This window comes from Anomaloglossus baeobatrachus, chromosome 4 (assembly GCF_048569485.1).
Source record: "Anomaloglossus baeobatrachus isolate aAnoBae1 chromosome 4, aAnoBae1.hap1, whole genome shotgun sequence".
NCBI lineage: Eukaryota > Metazoa > Chordata > Amphibia > Anura > Aromobatidae > Anomaloglossus > Anomaloglossus baeobatrachus.
In genome coordinates this window covers 682506405-682526160 of record NC_134356.1, presented here as the reverse complement: position 1 = coordinate 682526160, position 19756 = coordinate 682506405, and the positions used below count along the sequence as shown (strand labels likewise).

Below are 19756 nucleotides of genomic sequence, written 5' to 3'. Positions count from 1 at the left end.
CAGGTACTCAGTAGTGGTAACTAGTGATGAGCGGGCACTGCCATGCTCAGGTACTCAGTACTGGTAACTAGTGATGAGCGGGCACTGCCATGCTCGGGTACTCAGTACTGGTAACTAGTGATGAGCGGGCACTACCATGCTCGGGTGCTCAGTACTGGTAACTAGTGATGAGCGGGCACTACCATGCTCAGGTGCTCAGTACTGGTAACTAGTGATGAGCGGGCACTACCATGCTCGGGTGCTCCGTACTGATAACTAGTGATGAGCGGGCACTACCATGCTCGGGTGGTCAGTACTGGTAACTAGTGATGAGCGGGCACTGCCATGCTCAGGTACTCAGTACTGGTAACTAGTGATGAGCGGGCACTGCCATGCTCAGGTACTCAGTACTGGTAACTAGTGATGAGCGGGCACTGCCATGCTCGGGTACTCAGTACTGGTAACTAGTGATGAGCGGGCACTACCATGCTCGGGTGCTCAGTACTGGTAACTAGTGATGAGCGGGCACTGCCATGCTCGGGTACTCAGTACTGGTAACTAGTGATGAGCGGGCACTGCCATGCTCGGGTACTCAGTACTGGTAACTAGTGATGAGCGGGCACTACCATGCTCGGGTGGTCAGTACTGGTAACTAGTGATGAGCGGGCACTGCCATGCTCGGGTACTCAGTACTGGTAACTAGTGATGAGCGGGCACTACCATGCTCAGGTGCTCAGTACTGGTAACTAGTGATGAGCGGGCACTACCATGCTCGGGTGCTCAGTACTGGTAACTAGTGATGAGCGGGCACTACCATGCTCGGGTGCTCAGTAGTGGTAACTAGTGATGAGCGGGCACTACCATGCTCGGGTCCTCAGTACTGGTAACTAGTGATGAGCGGGCACTACCATGCTCGGGTGCTCAGTACTGGTAACTAGTGATGAGCGGGCACTACCATGCTCGGGTCCTCAGTACTGGTAACTAGTGATGAGCGGGCACTACCATGCTCGGGTGCTCAGTACTGGTAACTAGTGATGAGCGGGCACTACCATGCTCGGGTGCTCAGTACTGGTAACTAGTGATGAGCGGGCACTACCATGCTCGGGTGCTCAGTACTGGTAACTAGTGATGAGCGGGCACTACCATGCTCGGGTGCTCAGTAGTGGTAACTAGTGATGAGCGGGCACTACCATGCTCGGGTGCTTGGTACTGGTAACTAGTGATGAGCGGGCACTACCATGCTCGGGTGCTCAGTACTCGTAACTAGTTATGAGCGGGCACTACCATGCTCGGGTGCTCAGTAGTGGTAACTAGTGATGAGCGGGCACTACCATGCTCGGGTGCTTGGTACTGGTAACTAGTGATGAGCGGGCACTACCATGCTCGGGTGCTCAGTAGTGGTAACTAGTGATGAGCGGGCACTACAATGCTCGGGTGCTCAGTACTCGTAACTAGTGATGAGCGGGCACTACCATGCTCGGGTGCTTGGTACTGGTAACTAGTGATGAGCGGGCACTACCATGCTCGGGTGCTCAGTACTCGTAACTAGTGATGAGCGGGCACTACCATGCTCGGGTGCTCAGTACTCGTAACTAGTGATGAGTGGACACTACCATGCTCAGGTGCTCAGTACTGGTAACTAGTGATGAGCGGGCACTACCATGCTCGGGTGCTCAGTACTGGTAACTAGTGATGAGCGGGCACTACCATGCTCGGGTGCTCAGTACTGGTAACTAGTCATGAGCGGGCACTACCATGCTCGGGTGCTCAGTACTGGTAACTAGTGATGAGCGGGCACTACCATGCTCAGGTGCTCAGTACTGGTAACTAGTGATGAGCGGGCACTACCATGCTCGGGTGCTTAGTACTGGTAACTAGTGATGAGCGGGCACTACCATGCTCGGGTGCTCAGTACTGGTAACTAGTGATGAGTGGACACTACCATGCTCGGGTGCTCAGTACCCGTAACTAGTGATGAGCAGGCACTACCATGCTCAGGTGCTCAGTACTGGTAACTAGTGATGAGCGGGCACTACCATGCTCGGGTGCTCAGTACTGGTAACTAGTGATGAGTGGACACTACCATGCTCGGGTGCTCAGTACTCGTAACTAATGATGAGCGGGCACTACCATGCTCGGGTGGTCAGTACTGGTAACTAGTGATGAGCGGGCACTACCATGCTCGGGTGCTCAGTACTGGTAACTAGTGATGAGCGGGCACTACCATGCTCGGGTGCTCAGTACTGGTAACTAGTGATGAGCGGGCACTACCATGCTCGGGTGCTCTGTACTCGTAACTAGTGATGAGCGGGCACTACCATGCTCGGGTGCTCAGTACTGGTAACTAGTGATGAGCGGGCACTACCATGCTCGGGTGCTCAGTACTGATAACTAGTGATGAGCGGGCACTACCATGCTCGGGTGCTCAGTACTGGTAACTAGTGATGAGCGGGCACTACCATGCTCAGGTGCTCAGTACTGGTAACTAGTGATGAGCGGGCACTACCATGCTCGGGTGCTCAGTACTGGTAACTAGTGATGAGCGGGCACTACCATGCTCAGGTGCTCAGTACTGGTAACTAGTGATGAGCGGGCACTACCATGCTCGGGTGCTCAGTACTGGTAACTAGTGATGAGCGGGCACTACCATGCTCGGGTGCTCAGTACTGGTAACTAGTGATGAGCGGGCACTACCATGCTCAGGTGCTCAGTACTGGTAACTAGTGATGAGCGGGCACTACCATGCTCGGGTGCTCAGTACTGGTAACTAGTGATGAGCGGGCACTACCATGCTCAGGTGCTCAGTACTGGTAACTAGTGATGAGCGGGCACTACCATGCTCAGGTGCTCTGTACTGGTAACTAGTGATGAGCGGGCACTGCCATGCTTGGGTGCTCAGTACTGGTAACTAGTGATGAGCGGGCACTACCATGCTCGGGTGCTCAGTACTGGTAACTAGTGATGAGCGGGCACTACCATGCTCGGGTGCTCAGTACTGGTAACTAGTGATGAGCGGGCACTACCATGCTCGGGTGCTCAGTACTGGTAACTAGTGATGAGCGGGCACTACCATGCTCGGGTGCTCAGTACTGATAACTAGTGATGAGCGGGCACTACCATGCTCGGGTGCTCAGTACTGGTAACTAGTGATGAGCGGACACTACCATGCTCGGGTGCTCAGTACTCGTAACTACTGATGAGCGGGCACTACCATGCTCGGGTGCTCAGTACTCGTAACTAGTGATGAGCGGGCACTACCATGCTCAGGTGCCCAGTACTCGTAACTAGTGATGAGCGGGCACTACCATGCTCGAGTGCTCCGTACTCGTAACTAGTGATGAGCGGGCACTACCATGCTCGGGTGCTCAGTACTCGTAACTAATGATAAGCGGGCACTACCATGCTCAGGTGCTCACTAGTTACGAGTACTGAGCACCTGAGCATGGTAGTGCCCACTCATCACTATTTACCAGTACTGAGCACCTGAGCATGGTAGTGCCCGCTCATCACTAGTTACGAGTACTGAGCACCTGAGCATGGTAGTGCCCGCTCATCACTAGTTACCAGTACTGAGCACCCGAGCATGGTAGTGCCCACTCATCACTATTTACCAGTACTGAGCACCTGAGCATGGTAGTGCCCACTCATCACCAGTTACCAGTACTGAGCACCCGAGCATGGTAGTGCTCACTCATCACTAGTTACCAGTACTGAGCACCTGAGCATGGTAGTGCTCACTCATCACTAGTTACAAGTACCAAGCACCCCAGCATGGTAGTGCCCGCTCATCACTAGTTACCAGTACTGAGCACCCGAGCATGGTAGTGCCCGCTCATCACTAGTTACGAGTACTGAGCACCTGAGCATGGTAGTGCCTGCTCATCACTAGTTACGAGTACTGAGCACCCGAGCATGGTAGTGCCCGCTCATCCCTAGTTACCAGTTCTGAGCACCTGAGCATGGTAGTGCCCACTCATCACTATTTACCAGTACTGAGCACCTGAGCATGGTAGTGCCCGCTCATCACTAGTTACCAGTACTGAGCACCCGAGCATGGTAGTGCTCACTCATCACTAGTTACCAGTACTGAGCACCTGAGCATGGTAGTGCTCACTCATCACTAGTTACAAGTACCAAGCACCCGAGCATGGTAGTGCCCGCTCATCACTAGTTACCAGTACTGAGCACCCGAGCATGGTAGTGCCCGCTCATCACTAGTTACGAGTACTGAGCACCCGAGCATGGTAGTGCCCGCTCATCACTAGTTACCAGTACTGAGCACCTGAGCATGGTAGTGCCCGCTCATCACTAGTTACCAGTACTGAGCCCCTGAGCATGGTAGTGCCCGCTCATTACTAGTTACCAGTACTGAGCACCTGAGCATGGTAGTGCCCGCTCATCACTAGTTACCAGTACTGAGCCCCTGAGCATGGTAGTGCCCGCTCATTACTAGTTACCAGTACTGAGCACCTGAGCATGGTAGTGCTCACTCATCACTAGTTACAAGTACCAAGCACCCGAGCATAGTAGTGCCCGCTCATCACTAGTTACCAGTACTGAGCACCCGAGCATGGTAATGCCCGCTCATCACTAGTTACCAGTACTGAGCACCTGAGCATGGTAGTGCCCGCTCATCACTAGTTACCAGTACTGAGCACCTGAGCATGGTAGTGCCCGCTCATCACTAGTTACCAGTACTGAGCACCTGAGCATGGTAGTGCCCGCTCATCACTAGTTACCAGTACTGGGCCCCTGAGCATGGTAGTGCCCGCTCATTACTAGTTACCAGTACTGAGCACCTGAGCATGGTAGTGCTCACTCATCACTAGTTACAAGTACCAAGCACCCGAGCATAGTAGTGCCCGCTCATCACTAGTTACCAGTACTGAGCCCCTGAGCATGGTAGTGCCCGCTCATTACTAGTTACCAGTACTGAGCACCTGAGCATGGTAGTGCCCGCTCATCACTAGTTACGAGTACTGAGCACCCGAGCATGGTAGTGCCCGCTCATCACTAGTTACCAGTACTGAGCACCTGAGCATGGTAGTGCCCGCTCATCACTAGTTACGAGTACTGAGCGCCCGAGCATGGTAGTGCCTGCTCATCACTAATTACCAGTACAGAGCACCCGAGCATGGTAGTGCCCACTCATCACTAGGTACGAGCACTCGAGCATGGTAGTGCTCAGTCTTCACTAGTTACAAGTACTGAGCACCTGAGCATGGTAGTGCCCACTCATCACTAGTTACGAGTACTGAGCACCTGAGCATGGTAGTGCCCGCTCATCACTAGTTACGAGTACTGAGCACCTGAGCATGGTAGTGCCCGCTCATCACTAGTTACGAGTACTGAGCACCTGAGCATGGTAGTGCCCGCTCATCACTAGTTACGAGTACTGAGCACCTGAGCATGGTAGTGCCCGCTCATCACTAGTTACGAGTACTGAGCACCCGAGCATGGTAGTGCCCGCTCATCACTAGTTACCAGTACTGAGCACCCGAGTATGGTAGTGCCCGCTCATCACTAGTTACCAGTACTGAGCACCCGAGCATAGTAGTGCCCGCTCATCATTAGTTACCAGTACTGAGCACCCGAGCATGGTAGTGCCCGCTCATCACTAGTTACGAGTACTGAGCACCCGAGCATGGTAGTGCCCGCTCATCACTAGTTACCAGTACTGAGCACCCGAGCATGGTAGTGCCCGCTCATCACTAGTTACCAGTACTGAGCACCCGAGCATGGTAGTGCCCGCTCATCACTAGTTACCAGTACTGAGCACCTGAGCATGGTAGTGCCCACTCATCACTAGTTACCAGTACTGAGCACCTGTGCATGGTAGTGCCCACTCATCACTAGTTACCAGTACTGAGCACCCGAGCATGGTAGTGTCCGCTCATCACTAGTTACGAGTACTGAGCACCTGAGCATGGTAGTGCCCACTCATCACTAGTTAGGAGTACTGAGCTCCCGAGCATGGTAGTGCCCGCTCATCACTAGTTACCAGTACTGAGCACCCGAGCATGGTAGTGCTCACTCATCACTAGTTACGAGTACTGAGCACCTGAGTATGGTAGTGCTCGCTCATCACTAGTTACCAGTACTGAGCACCCGAGCATGGTAGTGCCCGCTCATCACTATTTACAAGTACTGAGCACCCGAGCATGGTAGTGCCCGCTCATCACCAGTTACCAGTACTGAGCACCCGAGCATGGTAGTGCCTGCTCATCACTAGTTACCAGTACTGAGCACCCGAGCATGGTAGTGCCCGCTCATCACTAGTTACCAGTACTGAGCACCCGAGCATGGTAGTGCCCGCTCATCACTAGTTACCAGTACTGAGCACCCGAGCATGGTAGTGCCCGCTCATCACTAGTTACCAGTACTGAGCACCCGAGCATGGTAGTGCCCGCTCATCACTAGTTACCAGTACTGAGCACCCGAGCATGGTAGTGCCCGCTCATCACTAGTTACCAGTACTGAGCACCTGAGCATGGTAGTGCCCACTCATCACTAGTTACCAGTACTGAGCACCTGAGCATGGTAGTGCCCACTCATCACTAGTTACCAGTACTGAGCACCTGAGCATGGTAGTGCCCGCTCATCACTAGTTACCAGTACTGAGTATCCGAGCATGGTAGTGCCCACTCATCACTAGTTACCAGTACTGAGCACCCGAGCATGGTAGTGCCCGCTCATCACTAGTTACCAGTACTGAGCACCCGAGCATGGTAGTGCCCACTCATCACTAGTTACCAGTACTGAGCACCCGAGCATGGTAGTGCCCGCTCATCACTAGTTACCAGTACTGAGCACCCGAGCATGGTAGTGCCCGCTCATCACTAGTTACGAGTACTGAGCACCTGAGCATAGTAGTGCCTGCTCATCACTAGTTATGAGTATTCACTACATAAGCTGTGTACAGCAGAATTCTAAATGCAGCTCTGGATGTGACTAGAGGAGAAGGTATGATGTAGCTTTTTCGTCTCAGCGGCAGTATAAATGATGCCGTGTTGGGAGCAGCCTCTCTTCTGTTACAGTGTGTCGGTGCAGCAGATCTCTGAGATGTTAGTCCGCTCCTTTGTAGCTTTGTGTCTCTGATTTGCCTCTTGTCCTTCCCCCCGTAGTGTGGTGAAGCCCCCGCAGACGCTGGAGGAGCTGTCCCGGAGCCTCGCCCTATACGACACCCTTCAGAGCGATCTCTCCAGGACCGAGGGTCAGATCCTCCCGATCCACGACCAGTTTGAAATCCTCAAGAAATATGAGGTGTTTGTGGAGGAGTCTGTGAGTATCAGTCAGTCACACGCGCAGGCTTAAAGGGGCACTCCAGGCCCTACACGTATCATCTATAGGACCCCACAGGTGGCAAACACTTGTGTCCCCCATTACAAAGCGGCAGTGCTCCATGCGCTGCGCTGTAATGCCTCACTTCGCCTCTGGAGGCGCTGCAGGAAAATCAGACACCGGCTGCCAGATTACACAGGAGGTGACTGCGGCCTCTGGGGGTCCCAGTGAGAGGACAGTTTTTTACCATCGACTTATTGTAAAGGGGTCCCACTTTGGGGAAGGTACACCCCAAACTTTTTACTATAGCAAGCATTAGAAGCGGAGCAGGTGCTCAACCTCCCCAGGGTCCAGTACCGGTTCCCCAGCTGTTGCTCCTTCACCCGTCTACTGGCTGCAGCGCTGACATCGCATCATCCCTGCAGACAATCACTAAGATCAATGTCTGAGCAGTGTGATTTGCTCTGTTGACGTGACATCACCTCTGCAGCCAATCACTAAGATAAACACGGCTGCACAGTGATTCGCTTTGTAGATGTCACATCACCACTGCAGCCAATCACTAAAATCAATATCTGTGTAGTGAATCGCTCTGTTGACGTCACATTACTGCTGCAGCCAATCACGGAGATCAACGGCTGCGCAGTGATTCGCTCTGTTGACGTGACATCAGCGCTGCAGCCAAAGCACTGAGACCCGAGCTGTGATGAAGAGTCGCCCTGGACCTCGGGGAGGGTGAGCACCTGCTCCATCTGTGATTTTAGGTGTGTAATAGCTTTTGGGATCCACTTTTTTGACAATGGAAAACCCCCTATAACAAAATAACTCTGTCTTATACCATCTGCATCACCCACCATGCACCGCCATTGGCTATTCTCTGCGCAGACAAGGGAAACCTAAAGTGGAAGCCAGCAGAACTGTGAATGCAGCTCTGAAGTGTCTATTCTCAATTGACTGCTTGTAGTGAAGTCTTCCGTTTGTCGCAGGTCCTGCAGACGTTGGACTCCCTGAACAAGGCCTGGCTGTCCTTCCAGCAGAGCCTGATAGACGGCGAGGCCATTCTGAAGAAGGCCAAAGAGAAGTTCAAAACCGGCCTCATCCACACGGCCGACGAGTTCAAGAAGAAGTCCCGCTCCCTCCTGGAGGAATTCGCTGACAGAGGTGAGGAGGAGCGCTCCCACCCTGACCCGACTCCACTCGTCTCCTGGAAGGAGAACCTATATCATGTCATCTCCTCCCAGGTCCATTCTCCAGCTCTGTGGGCTGCGATCCGGCGCTGGAGCTGATCGCCACCTTCCGGGATATGATGGATGTCCTGAAGGAGGAGGAGAGCACCCTGCGCTCCGGGCTGAGCATGTTCAAGATCGAGCAGCCCAGCTCCAAGGAAATCCAGGCCCTGGAGAAGGTGGGTGAGGGGGGCATTGAGGCACGGCAGACCTCACAGCGTCCTGTCAGGTCCTACCGGCGTCCTCACTGCCCCTGTCATGTCCTACCGGCGTCCTCACTGCCCCTGTCAGGTCCTACCGGCGTCCTCACTGCCCCTGTCATGTTCTACCGGTGTCCTCACTGCCCCTGTCATGTCCTACCGGCGTCCTCACTGCCCCTGTCATGTCTTACCGGCGTCCTCACTGCCCCTGTCATGTCCTACCGGTGTCCTCACTGCCCCTGTCATGTCCCACCGGTGTCCTCACTGCCCCTGTCATGTCCTACCGGCGTCCTCACTGCCCCTGTCATGTCCTACCGGCGTCCTCACTGCCCCTGTCATGTCCTACCGGTGTCCTCACTTCCCCCTTCTTACAGGACCTGGACTCGCTGCAGCTGGTGTGGGAAGCCACCAAAGAGTGGGAGCAGAACTGGGGTGAGTGGAAGAGCGGCCGCTTCCTCACCCTGCAGACCGAGGTGATGGAGAACACGGCACAAGGTCTGTACAGGAGGCTTGTCAAGCTCAGCCGGGAGCTGAAGGTGAGGGTCCTCTGGAGTGGTCTCTCAGGCCGAGTGTATGACATTATAGGACACTTAGAGCAAATCAGGGGGGTCCCTATGTTATTGTGAAGACCACAGGGATGTCCAGTGTTTGATGGCTGCCCAGTCATAAGTGGCCTCACAGTCCCCAGGTCCCAGAATAGTGACCCCAGATTATACTTGAGATTGTCTGAGTGCCGGGGGCTTCTCACCAGGAGGCCACATCCATGGAGAGCTCCTATGCTGTCAGATGCCGGGAGCCGCAGTAATGGGCCGTGTCTGGTGCAGCCTTACAGGGGATGCAGCATTGTTACTGTAGTGCCAGACACCAAGCATAGGGGGCGCTGTGTAGGATATATGACGAGAATAAGTACTGGAGGACCGGGCGTAAGCCGCACATAATCCCACTGTCTGCACAGGACAAGAACTGGGATGTGGTGGAGACGTCGAGGATCCGCATCGACCAATTCAAGAGAACCCTGCCGCTAATCGTGGACCTGAGGAACCCCGCCTTACGGGAGAGGTATCACCGCTACTATCAGTACTAAAAGGGGGTCCAACCTCGGGGACCCCCACATGTCCTAGTAATAGAGGGGCCACAGCGTTCACTTGGTGCCAAAGCCCCTGTAGTTTTTTTTTAGATATCCATAAATGTGGTGATGAGTAATAATGAGAAATAACACAGGGAAAAAGTATTGAACACGTCACTGAAATGTATTTTGTTGGTGATGAAGCTTCCAGACGCCTCCTGTATGGAGACACTAGTCACCTGCATTGCTCAGGTGGATTTTGGTCCATTCTTCCGCACACACTCCTCACATCCTGTATGGAGACACTAGTCACCTGCATTGCTCAGGTGGATTTTGGTCCATTCTTCCGCACACACTCCTCACATCCTGTATGGAGACACTAGTCGCCTGCATTGCTCAGGTGGATTCTGGCCCATTCTTCCGCACACACTCCTCACATCCTGTATGGAGACACTAGTCACCTGCATTGCTCAGGTGGATTCTGGCCCATTCTTCCGCACACACTCCTCACATCCTGTATGGAGACACTAGTCCCTGCATTGCTCAGGTGGATTCTGGCCCCTTCTTCCGCACACACTCCTCACATCCTGTATGGAGACACTAGTCGCCTGCATTGCTCAGGTGGAGTTTGGCCCATTCTTCCACACACACTCCTCACATCCTGTATGGAGACACTAGTCCCTGCATTGCTCAGGTGGATTCTGGCCCATTCTTCCGCACACACTCCTCACATCCTGTATGGAGACACTAGTCGCCTGCATTGCTCAGGTGGATTCTGGCCCATTCTTCCGCACACACTCCTCACATCCTGTATGGAGACACTGGTCGCCTGCATTGCTCAGGTGGATTTTGTCCCATTCTTCCATACACACTCCTCACATCCTGTATGGAGACACTAGTCGCCTGCATTGCTCAGGTGGATTTTGTCCCATTCTTCCGCACACACTCCTCACATCCTGTATGGAGACACTAGTCGCCTGCATTGCTCAGGTGGATTTTGTCCCATTCTTCCGCACACCCTCCTCACATCCTGTATGGAGACACTAGTCCCTGCATTGCTCAGGTGGATTTTGGCCCATTCTTCCGCACACACTCCTCACATCCTGTATGGAGACACTAGTCGCCTGCATTGCTCAGGTGGATTTTGGCCCATTCTTCCGCACACACTCCTCTCATCCTGTATGGAGACACTAGTCGCCTGCATTGCTCAGGTGGATTTTGGCCCATTCTTCCACACACACTCCTCACATCCTGTATGGAGACACTAGTCACCTGCATTGCTCAGGTGGATTCTGGCCCATTCTTCCGCACACACTCCTCACATCCTGTATGGAGACACTAGTCGCCTGCATTGCTCAGGTGGATTTTGTCCCATTCTTCCGAACACTCTCCTCACATCCTGTATGGAGACACTAGTCGCCTGCATTGCTCAGGTGGATTTTGGCCCATTCTTCCGCACACACCTCTCACATCCTGTATGGAGACACTAGTCGCCTGCATTGCTCGGGTGGATTTTGGCCCATTCTTCCACACACACTCCTCACATCCTGTATGGAGACACTAGTCGCCTGCATTGCTCAGGTGGATTCTGGCCCATTCTTCCGCACACACTCCTCACATCCTGTATGGAGACACTAGTCGCCTGCATTGCTCAGGTGGATTTTGGCCCATTCTTCCACACACACTCCTCACATCCTGTATGGAGACACTAGTCGCCTGCATTGCTCAGGTGGATTCTGGCCCATTCTTCTGCACACACTCCTCACATCCTGTATGGAGACACTAGTCGCCTGCATTGCTCAGGTGGATTTTGGCCCACTCTTCCGCACACACTCCTCACATCCTGTATGGAGACACTAGTCGCCTGCATTGCTCAGGTGGATTTTGGTCCATTCTTCCGCACACACTCCTCACATCCTGTATGGAGACACTGGTCTCCTGCATTGCTCAGGTGGATTTTGGCCCATTCTTCCGCACACACTCCTCACATCCTGTATGGAGACACTAGTCGCCTGCATTGCTCAGGTGGATTTTGGCCCATTCTTCCACACACACTCCTCACATCCTGTATGGAGACACTAGTCACCTGCATTGCTCAGGTGGATTTTGGCCCATTCTTCCTCCGCACACACTCCTCACATCCTGTATGGAGACACTAGTCACCTGCATTGCTCAGGTGGATTCTGGCCCATTCTTCCACACACACTCCTCACATCCTGTATGGAGACACTAGTCACCTGCATTGCTCAGGTGGATTTTGGTACATTCTTCAGCACACACTCCTCACATCCTGTATGGAGACACTAGTCACCTGCATTGCTCAGGTGGATTCTGGTCCATTCTTCTGCACACACTCCTCACATCCTGTATGGAGACACTAGTCACCTGCATTACTCAGGTGGATTCTGGCCCATTCTTCCGCACACACCCCTCACATCCTGTATGGAGACACTAGTCCCTGCATTGCTCAGGTGGATTCTGGCCCATTCTTCCGCACACACTCCTCACATCCTGTATGGAGACACTAGTCGCCTGCATTGCTCAGGTGGATTCTGGCCCATTCTTCCGCACACACTCCTCACATCCTGTATGGAGACACTGGTCGCCTGCATTGCTCAGGTGGATTTTGTCCCATTCTTCCATACACACTCCTCACATCCTGTATGGAGACACTAGTCGCCTGCATTGCTCAGGTGGATTTTGTCCCATTCTTCCGCACACACTCCTCACATCCTGTATGGAGACACTAGTCGCCTGCATTGCTCAGGTGGATTTTGGCCCATTCTTCCGCACACACTCCTCACATCCTGTATGGAGACACTAGTCGCCTGCATTGCTCAGGTGGATTTTGGCCCATTCTTCCACACACACTCCTCACATCCTGTATGGAGACACTAGTCACCTGCATTGCTCAGGTGGATTCTGGCCCATTCTTCCGCACACACTCCTCACATCCTGTATGGAGACACTAGTCGCCTGCATTGCTCAGGTGGATTCTGGCCCATTCTTCCGCACACACTCCTCACATCCTGTATGGAGACACTAGTCGCCTGCATTGCTCAGGTGGATTTTGGCCCATTCTTCCACACACACTCCTCACATCCTGTATGGAGACACTAGTCGCCTGCATTGCTCAGGTGGATTCTGGCCCATTCTTCTGCACACACTCCTCACATCCTGTATGGAGACACTAGTCGCCTGCATTGCTCAGGTGGATTTTGGCCCACTCTTCCGCACACACTCCTCACATCCTGTATGGAGACACTAGTCGCCTGCATTGCTCAGGTGGATTTTGGTCCATTCTTCCGCACACACTCCTCACATCCTGTATGGAGACACTGGTCTCCTGCATTGCTCAGGTGGATTTTGGCCCATTCTTCCGCACACACTCCTCACATCCTGTATGGAGACACTAGTCGCCTGCATTGCTCAGGTGGATTTTGGCCCATTCTTCCACACACACTCCTCACATCCTGTATGGAGACACTAGTCACCTGCATTGCTCAGGTGGATTTTGGCCCATTCTTCCTCCGCACACACTCCTCACATCCTGTATGGAGACACTAGTCACCTGCATTGCTCAGGTGGATTCTGGCCCATTCTTCCACACACACTCCTCACATCCTGTATGGAGACACTAGTCGCCTGCATTGCTCAGGTGGATTTTGGCCCATTCTTCCTCCGCACACACTCCTCACATCCTGTATGGAGACACTAGTCGCCTGCATTGCTCAGGTGGATTCTGGCCCATTCTTCCACACACACTCCTCACATCCTGTATGGAGACACTAGTCGCCTGCATTGCTCAGGTGGATTTTGGCCCATTCTTCCTCCGCACACACTCCTCACATCCTGTATGGAGACACTAGTCACCTGCATTGCTCAGGTGGATTTTGGTCCATTCTTCCGCACACACTCCTCACATCCTGTATGCAGACACTAGTCACCTGCATTGCTCAGGTGGATTCTGGCCCATTCTTCCACACACACTCCTCACATCCTGTATGGAGACACTAGTCGCCTGCATTGCTCAGGTGGATTTTGGCCCATTCTTCCTCCGCACACACTCCTCACATCCTGTATGGAGACACTAGTCACCTGCATTGCTCAGGTGGATTCTGGCCCATTCTTCCGCACACACTCCTCACATCCTGTATGGAGACACTAGTCGCCTGCATTGCTCAGGTGGATTTTGGCCCATTCTTCCACACACACTCCTCACATCCTGTATGGAGACACTAGTCACCTGCATTGCTCAGGTGGATTTTGGTCCATTCTTCCGCACACACTCCTCACATCCTGTATGCAGACACTAGTCACCTGCATTGCTCAGGTGGATTTTGGCCCATTCTTCCACACACACTCCTCACATCCTGTATGGAGACACTAGTCGCCTGCATTGCTCAGGTGGATTCTGGCCCATTCTTCCGCACACACTCCTCACATCCTGTATGGAGACACTAGTCGCCTGCATTGCTCAGGTGGATTTTGTCCCATTCTTCCATACACACTCCTCACATCCTGTATGGAGACACTAGTCGCCTGCATTGCTCAGGTGGATTTTGTCCCATTCTTCCATACACACTCCTCACATCCTGTATGGAGACACTAGTCGCCTGCATTGCTCAGGTGGATTTTGGCCCATTCTTCCACACACACTCCTCACATCCTGTATGGAGACACTAGTCACCTGCATTGCTCAGGTGGATTTTGGCCCATTCTTCCACACACACTCCTCACATCCTGTATGGAGACACTAGTTGCCTGTATTGCTCAGGTGGATTCTGGCCCATTCTTCCGCACACACTCCTCACATCCTGTATGGAGACACTAGTCACCTGCATTGCTCAGGTGGATTCTGGCCCATTCTTCCGCACACACTCCTCACATCCTGTATGGAGACACTAGTCGCCTGCATTGCTCAGGTGGATTTTGGCCCATTCTTCCACACACACTCCTCACATCCTGTATGGAGACACTAGTCGCCTGCATTGCTCAGGTGGATTTTGGTCCATTCTTCCGCACACACTCCTCACATCCTGTATGGAGACACTGGTCTCCTGCATTGCTCAGGTGGATTCTGGCCCATTCTTCCACACACACTCCTCACATCCTGTATGGAGACACTAGTCGCCTGCATTGCTCAGGTGGATTTTGGCCCATTCTTCCGCACACACTCCTCACATCCTGTATGGAGACACTAGTCGCCTGCATTGCTCAGGTGGATTTTGGTCCATTCTACCGCACACACTCCTCACATCCTGTATGGAGACACTGGTCTCCTGCATTGCTCAGGTGGATTTTGGCCCATTCTTCCGCACACACTCCTCACATCCTGTATGGAGACACTAGTCGCCTGCATTGCTCAGGTGGATTTTGGCCCATTCTTCCACACACACTCCTCACATCCTGTATGGAGACACTAGTCGCCTGCATTGCTCAGGTGGATTTTGGCCCATTCTTCCTCCGCACACACTCCTCACATCCTGTATGGAGACACTAGTCACCTGCATTGCTCAGGTGGATTCTGGCCCATTCTTCCACACACACTCCTCACATCCTGTATGGAGACACTAGTCGCCTGCATTGCTCAGGTGGATTTTGGCCCATTCTTCCTCCGCACACACTCCTCACATCCTGTATGGAGACACTAGTCGCCTGCATTGCTCAGGTGGATTTTGGTCCATTCTTCCGCACACACTCCTCACATCCTGTATGCAGACACTAGTCACCTGCATTGCTCAGGTGGATTTTGGCCCATTCTTCCACACACACTCCTCACATCCTGTATGGAGACACTAGTCGCCTGCATTGCTCAGGTGGATTTTGGCCCATTCTTCCTCCGCACACACTCCTCACATCCTGTATGGAGACACTAGTCACCTGCATTGCTCAGGTGGATTCTGGCCCATTCTTCCACACACACTCCTCACATCCTGTATGGAGACACTAGTCGCCTGCATTGCTCAGGTGGATTTTGGCCCATTCTTCCTCCGCACACACTCCTCACATCCTGTATGGAGACACTAGTCGCCTGCATTGCTCAGGTGGATTTTGGCCCATTCTTCCACACACACTCCTCACATCCTGTATGGAGACACTAGTCATCTGCATTGCTCAGGTGGAGTTTGGCCCATTCTTCCGCACACACTCCTCACATCCTGTATGGAGACACTAGTCGCCTGCATTGCTCAGGTGGATTTTGGCCCATTCCTCCGCACACACCCCTCACATCCTGTATGGAGACACTAGTCGCCTGCATTGCTCAGGTGGATTTTGGCCCATTCCTCCGCACACACCCCTCACATTCTGTATGGAGACACTAGTCGCCTGCATTGCTCAGGTGGATTTTGGCCCATTCTTCCGCACATACTCCTCACATCCTGTATGGAGACACTAGTCACCTGCATTGCTCAGGTGGATTTTGGCCCATTCCTCCGCACACACTCCTCACATCCTGTATGGAGACACTAGTCGCCTGCATTGCTCAGGTGGATTTTGGCCCATTCTTCCGCACACACTCCTCACATCCTGTATGGAGACACTAGTCGCCTGCATTGCTCAGGTGGATTTTGGCCCATTCTTCCGCACACACTCCTCACATCCTGTATGGAGACACTAGTCGCCTGCATTGCTCAGGTGGATTCTGGCCCATTCTTCCGCACACACTCCTCACATCCTGTATGGAGACACTAGTCGCCTGCATTGCTCAGGTGGATTTTGGCCCATTCCTCCGCACACACTCCTCACATCCTGTATGGAGACACTAGTCGCCTGCATTGCTCAGGTGGATTCTGGCCCATTCTTCCGCACACACCTCTCACATCCTGTATGGAGACACTGGTCACCTGCATTGCTCAGGTGGATTTTGGCCCATTCTTCCGCACACACTCCTCACATCCTGTATGGAGACACTAGTCGCCTGCATTGCTCAGGTGGATTTTGGCCCATTCTTCCACACACACTCCTCTCATCCTGTATGGAGACACTAGTCACCTGCATTGCTCGGGTGGATTTTGGCCCATTCTTCCACACACACTCCTCACATCCTGTATGGAGACACTAGTCGCCTGCATTGCTCGGGTGGATTTTGGCCCATTCTTCCACACACACTCCTCACATCCTGTATAGAGACATTAGTCTCCTGCATTGCTCAGGTGGATTTTGGCCCATTCTTCCACACACACTCCTCACATCCTGTATGGAGACACTAGTCGCCTGCATTGCTCAGGTGGATTTTGGCCCATTCCTCCGCACACACCCCTCACATCCTGTATGGAGACACTAGTCGCCTGCATTGCTCAGGTGGATTTTGGCCCATTCCTCCGCACACACCCCTCACATTCTGTATGGAGACACTAGTCGCCTGCATTGCTCAGGTGGATTTTGGCCCATTCTTCCGCACATACTCCTCACATCCTGTATGGAGACACTAGTCACCTGCATTGCTCAGGTGGATTTTGGCCCATTCCTCCGCACACACTCCTCACATCCTGTATGGAGACACTAGTCGCCTGCATTGCTCAGGTGGATTTTGGCCCATTCTTCTGCACACACCCCTCACATCCTGTATGGAGACACTAGTCGCCTGCATTGCTCAGGTGGATTTTGGCCCATTCTTCCGCACACACTCCTCACATCCTGTATGGAGACACTAGTCGCCTGCATTGCTCAGGTGGATTTTGGCCCATTCCTCCGCACACACTCCTCACATCCTGTATGGAGACACTAGTCGCCTGCATTGCTCAGGTGGATTCTGGCCCATTCTTCCGCACACACCTCTCACATCCTGTATGGAGACACTAGTCGCCTGCATTGCTCAGGTGGATTTTGGCCCATTCTTCCACACACACTCCTCACATCCTGTATGGAGACTCTAGTCGCCTGCATTGCTCGGGTGGATTTTGGCCCATTCTTCCACACACACTCCTCACATCCTGCATGGAGACACTAGTCGCCTGCATTGCTCAGGTGGATTTTTGCCCATTCTTCCGCACACACTCCTCACATCCTGTATGGAGACACTAGTCGCCTGCATTGCTCGGGTGGATTTTGGCCCATTCTTCCACACACACTCCTCACATCCTGTATGGAGACACTAGTCGCCTGCATTGCTCAGGTGGATTTTGGCCCATTCTTCCGCACACACTCCTCACATCCTGTATGGAGACACTAGTCGCCTGCATTGCTCAGGTGGATTCTGGCCCATTCTTCCGCACACACTCCTCACATCCTGTATGGAGACACTAGTCGCCTGCATTGCTCAGGTGGATTTTGGCCCATTCCTCCGCACACACTCCTCACATCCTGTATGGAGACACTAGTCGCCTGCATTGCTCAGGTGGATTCTGGCCCATTCTTCCGCACACACCTCTCACATCCTGTATGGAGACACTGGTCACCTGCATTGCTCAGGTGGATTTTGGCCCATTCATCCGCACACACTCCTCATATCCTGTATGGAGACACTAGTCACCTGCATTGCTCAGGTGGATTTTGGCCCATTCTTCCGCACACACTCCTCACATCCTGTATGGAGACACCAGTCGCCTGCATTGCTCAGGTGGATTTTGGTCCATTCTTCCGCACACACTCCTCACATCCTGTATGGAGACACTAGTCGCCTGCATTGCTCAGGTGGATTTTGGCCCATTCTTCCACACACACTCCTCTCATCCTGTATGGAGACACTAGTCACCTGCATTGCTCGGGTGGATTTTGGCCCATTCTTCCACACACACTCCTCACATCCTGTATGGAGACACTAGTCGCCTGCATTGCTCGGGTGGATTTTGGCCCATTCTTCCACACACACTCCTCACATTCTGTATAGAGACATTAGTCTCCTGCATTGCTCAGGTGGATTTTGGCCCATTCTTCCACACACACTCCTCACATCCTGTATGGAGACACTAGTCGCCTGCATTGCTCAGGTGGATTTTGGCCCATTCCTCCGCACACACCCCTCACATCCTGTATGGAGACACTAGTCGCCTGCATTGCTCAGGTGGATTTTGGCCCATTCCTCCGCACACACCCCTCACATTCTGTATGGAGACACTAGTCGCCTGCATTGCTCAGGTGGATTTTGGCCCATTCTTCCGCACATACTCCTCACATCCTGTATGGAGACACTAGTCACCTGCATTGCTCAGGTGGATTTTGGCCCATTCCTCCGCACACACTCCTCACATCCTGTATGGAGACACTAGTCGCCTGCATTGCTCAGGTGGATTTTGGCCCATTCCTCTGCACACACCCCTCACATCCTGTATGGAGACACTAGTCGCCTGCATTGCTCAGGTGGATTTTGGCCCATTCTTCCGCACACACTCCTCACATCCTGTATGGAGACACTAGTCGCCTGCATTGCTCAGGTGGATTTTGGCTCATTCCTCCGCACACACTCCTCACATCCTGTATGGAGACACTAGTCGCCTGCATTGCTCAGGTGGATTCTGGCCCATTCTTCTGCACACACCTCTCACATCCTGTATGGAGACACTAGTCGCCTGCATTGCTCAGGTGGATTTTGGCCCATTCTTCCACACACACTCCTCACATCCTGTATGGAGACTCTAGTCGCCTGCATTGCTCGGGTGGATTTTGGCCCATTCTTCCACACACACTCCTCACATCCTGCATGGAGACACTAGTCGCCTGCATTGCTCAGGTGGATTTTTGCCCATTCTTCCGCACACACTCCTCACATCCTGTATGGAGACACTAGTCGCCTGCATTGCTCGGGTGGATTTTGGCCCATTCTTCCACACACACTCCTCACATCCTGTATGGAGACACTAGTCACCTGCATTGCTCAGGTGGATTTTGGCCCATTCTTCCGCACACACTCCTCACATCCTGTATGGAGACACTAGTCGCCTGCATTGCTCAGGTGGATTTTGGCCCATTCCTCCGCACACCCCTCACATCCTGTATGGAGACACTAGTCGCCTGCATTGCTCAGGTGGATTTTGGCCCATTCTTCCGCACACACTCCTCAC

The 19756-nt window shown here is 53.1% G+C and overlaps 1 protein-coding gene across 1 annotated transcript in view; it reads left to right on the top strand.

The window, feature by feature from the left end:
• Nucleotides 1–19756, top strand: part of DNAH2 (dynein axonemal heavy chain 2) — a 253646-nt gene that overhangs the window by 134613 nt on the left and 99277 nt on the right. The window contains exons 22-26 of the mRNA XM_075346717.1: nt 7104–7260; nt 8247–8421; nt 8502–8665; nt 9061–9222; nt 9642–9745. Coding sequence (XP_075202832.1) covers nt 7104–7260; nt 8247–8421; nt 8502–8665; nt 9061–9222; nt 9642–9745 — 762 coding nt within the window. The remainder of the gene's footprint in view (nt 1–7103; nt 7261–8246; nt 8422–8501; nt 8666–9060; nt 9223–9641; nt 9746–19756) is intronic.